The 3,403-nt window shown below is 34.2% G+C and overlaps 1 protein-coding gene across 1 annotated transcript; it reads left to right on the plus strand.

Moving 5' to 3' along the window:
* Nucleotides 1-243: 243 nt before the first annotated feature.
* On the plus strand, nt 244-828 carry LOC143861577 (uncharacterized). The gene has a single exon (XM_077372481.1). The coding sequence runs from the start codon at nt 244-246 to the stop codon at nt 826-828; it is 585 nt and encodes a 194-aa protein (XP_077228596.1).
* Nucleotides 829-3,403: the final 2,575 nt, after the last annotated feature.

Consider the following 3,403-nt stretch of genomic DNA (forward strand, 5'->3'; position numbering starts at 1 on the left):
AAGATAGATTATTTGGATTAGTTCAACATGGCCGGTGAAGATTACACCCGTCCCTAGAAGTTTGACGGATTGAACTTCAAGCGTTTGCAACAACACTTATTCTTTTGGCTTTCAACTCTTAAAGTTGTCTATGTCCTGAGCACACCTAAACCTAGTCCCGAAGAACATGAACTTGCTCAATTCGAGGTTACACAAAAATGGGAAAATAATGACTTTTTATATCGTGGCTACATTCTTAGTGCCATGCCGAATTCCTTGTATGACGTGTATTGTGGAATGAAGACCACAAAAGAAATGTGGGAAGCTTTAGATAAAAAATACAAAACCGAGGATGCCGGAGTGAAAAAATATGTAGTGGGAAACTATCTTAGATTTGAGATGGTGGATGGAAAACTTGTCTTAGGACAAGTTCATGAATTCCAGCTTCTATTGAATGAGATCCTAGTGGAAGGAATTAAAATGGATGACCGTTACCTTTCGGCGGCCATTATTGATAAACTTCCACCTTCACGGAAGGAATTCGAAAAAAGTCTTAAACATCGGAAAGAGGAATTATCTTTAGAAGACCTCCTAGTGACATTCCGAATTGAAGAAGAACATAGAAATCGTGATCAAAATGACAAAGAATCAGAACTCCTTTCTAAGGTCAATCTTGTTGAGACTAGTGAGAAGAAAACAAATAAAAATCCTAGGTCTCATCAGAACAAGAAGAAGATGGAGAGCCAAAATTGTTTCAAAAGTAACAAAAAGATAGACAAGAATAAGAAGAAAGAAGGTTGTTTCAATTGCGGAAAACTTGGACACTATGCTAGACAATGTCGATATTAAAAGGGGAAAGACAATTCCCAAAATGTTGGAAACTCTCAAGCTAAACCCGCTCCGCAAGCCAATATGGTGGAATCCGGAACTGTTATTCACGGAATCGAAGTGAAGAAGCTTATAATCGTAGACTCTGAAGTGAACATGGTGTTCAATGTGAGTGATTGGTGGGTAGACACTGGAGCCACTATACATGTCTATTATGACAGAAGTGCGTTCGTCACCTATCATCAAGTAGATGAAAGCGAAATGCTTTTCATGGGTAACTCCTCAACGGCTAAGGTCATGGGGAAAGGGAAGGTTGATCTCAAGCTCACTTCCGCCAATGTTCTCACACTGCATGAAGTTCTCTATGTTCCAGAAGTCAGAAAGAACTTAATTTCTGGCTACTTGTTGAACAAACACGGTTACAAGCTCATCTTCGAATCTGATAAGTTTATTCTCACCAAGAGTGGGATGTTTGTGGGAAAGGGTTATGCTTGTGGGGGTTTATTCAAGCTTAATGTATCCATGAATGAAATCAATAAAATTTCTGATTTTTCTGCTTATATTGTTGAATCTTATGATGTGTGGCATGGTAGATTAGGACATGTAGATTCACAATCTATCAAAAGGATGATGAACTTAGATATGATTCCAAATGTTTCTATTGAACAAAAACCAAAGTGTCAAATATGTGTTCAATCAAAATTTAGCAAAAAACCATTTAAATCAATAGAAAGAAATTCAGAAATTCTAGGACTAGTACATAGTGATGTTTGCGACCTAAGGAACACTATGACTCGAGGACGGAATAAATATTTTATTACCTTCATAGATGATAAATGTAAATATGCAATGGTATATCTTCTTAAAACTAAAGATGAAGCATTAGAAAATTTTATAACTTATAAAACTGAAGTAGAAAATCAGTTAGACAAAAAGATTAAAATACTTAGATCAAATCAAGGTGGTGAATACAACCTCAAAAGAATTTTCTGAATATTGTAGAAAATATGAAATTATTCATAAGATGATGGCACCTTATTCTCCACAATAGAATGGAGTTGCAGAAAGAAAAAATATGACTCTAATTGACATGGTAAATGCCATGCTAACTAGTTCAGGGCTACTACTCAACATGTGGGGGAAGCATTATTGTCTGCTTGTCATATATTAAACAAAATACCCTATAAGAATGAAAATGGAACTCCATTCGAGTTATGAAAAGGTAGAAAATCAAGTCTTAAATACCTTAAAGTGTGGGGCTGTTTAGCTAAAGTAAGCTTATCTCTCCCTAAGAAAACAAAGTTAGGATCTAAAACAGTGGATTGTGTATTCATAGGATATGCACAAAACAGTGCAGCTTATAAATTTCTAGTGGTGAAATCTGAACATAACTCTATAAATGTAAACACTATATTAGAGTCTAGAGATGCATAATTTTTTGAGGATGTATTTCCTCTTAAACTAAAAAGTGTGAGTCAAACCCTACTACCTCAAACCCTATTTCATCTAATAGTCATGGTATTCCTCAAATAAAAAACCAAGATCCTAAAGGAAGGAAAAGAGGTAGAGAAGAAGCTAATCTAGAGGTAGAACCTAGAAGAAGTCTAAGAGCAAAGAAAGCTACTAACTTTGGCTCTGGCTTTTAGACATTCTTGGTAGAGGATGATCCATCTACTTTTAAAGAAGCCATGTCTTCTTTAGATGCAAACTTCTGGAAAGAAGCTATAAATAGTGAAATAGAATCCATTATGTCAAATAATACATGGGAGTTAACGGATTTACCTCATGGGTGCAAACCAATAGGTTTTAAAAGGATTTTTAAAAAGAAACTTAGAACCGATAGATCTATAGAAAAATTTAAAGTTAGACTAGTAGTCAAAGGTTTTAAACAGAAAGAAGGGATAGATTTTTTTGACACATATTCTTCTGTAACTAGGATTACTACAATAAGAATGTTGATAGCTATAGCAGCTATCTATAACTTAGAAATTCATCAAATGGATGTTAAAACCGCTTTCCTAAATTGAGAATTAGAAGAAAAAATTTACATGGAACAACCTGAGGGATTTGCAGTCCCTGGTCAAGAACATAAAGTATGTAAACTTATAAAATCCCTTTATGGTTTAAAACAAGCACCAAAACAATGGCATGAGAAATTTGATAAAGTAGTGTTATCAAATGGTTTCACCATAAATGATTCTGATAAATATATATACAGTAGATTTGAAGGTGATTCTAGAGTTTTGATCTGCTTGTATGTCGATGATATGTTAATCATCGGTACGAGTCTAGATGTTATAAATGACATCAAGAATCTTTTGTCAAAGAACTTTGACATGAAAGATCTTAGATTGGCAGATGTAATCTTAGGGATTAAGATAATTAGAAGTTTAGAAGGGATTGTTTTAACACAATCTCATTATGTTGAAAAGACCCTTAGAAAATTTAACAAATTTGATAGTACTCCCTTAAGTGTACCATATGATCCTAGTTCAAAACTTAAGAAAAATACTGGAAAAAGTATATCCCAATTAGAATACTCTTGAATTATAGGCAGTTTAATGTATCTAATGAATTGCACTAAACCAGATATAGC

Source organism: Tasmannia lanceolata, unplaced genomic scaffold (assembly GCF_043159265.1).
Source record: "Tasmannia lanceolata isolate RefF3 unplaced genomic scaffold, GAP_Taslan_0.1 ptg000037l, whole genome shotgun sequence".
Lineage (NCBI taxonomy): Eukaryota > Viridiplantae > Streptophyta > Magnoliopsida > Canellales > Winteraceae > Tasmannia > Tasmannia lanceolata.

What these genes read in the sequence shown, in the direction of transcription:
- LOC143861577 (XM_077372481.1), top strand. Translation starts at nt 244, where the DNA reads ATGCCGAATTCCTTGTATGACGTGTATTGTGGAATGAAGACCACAAAA.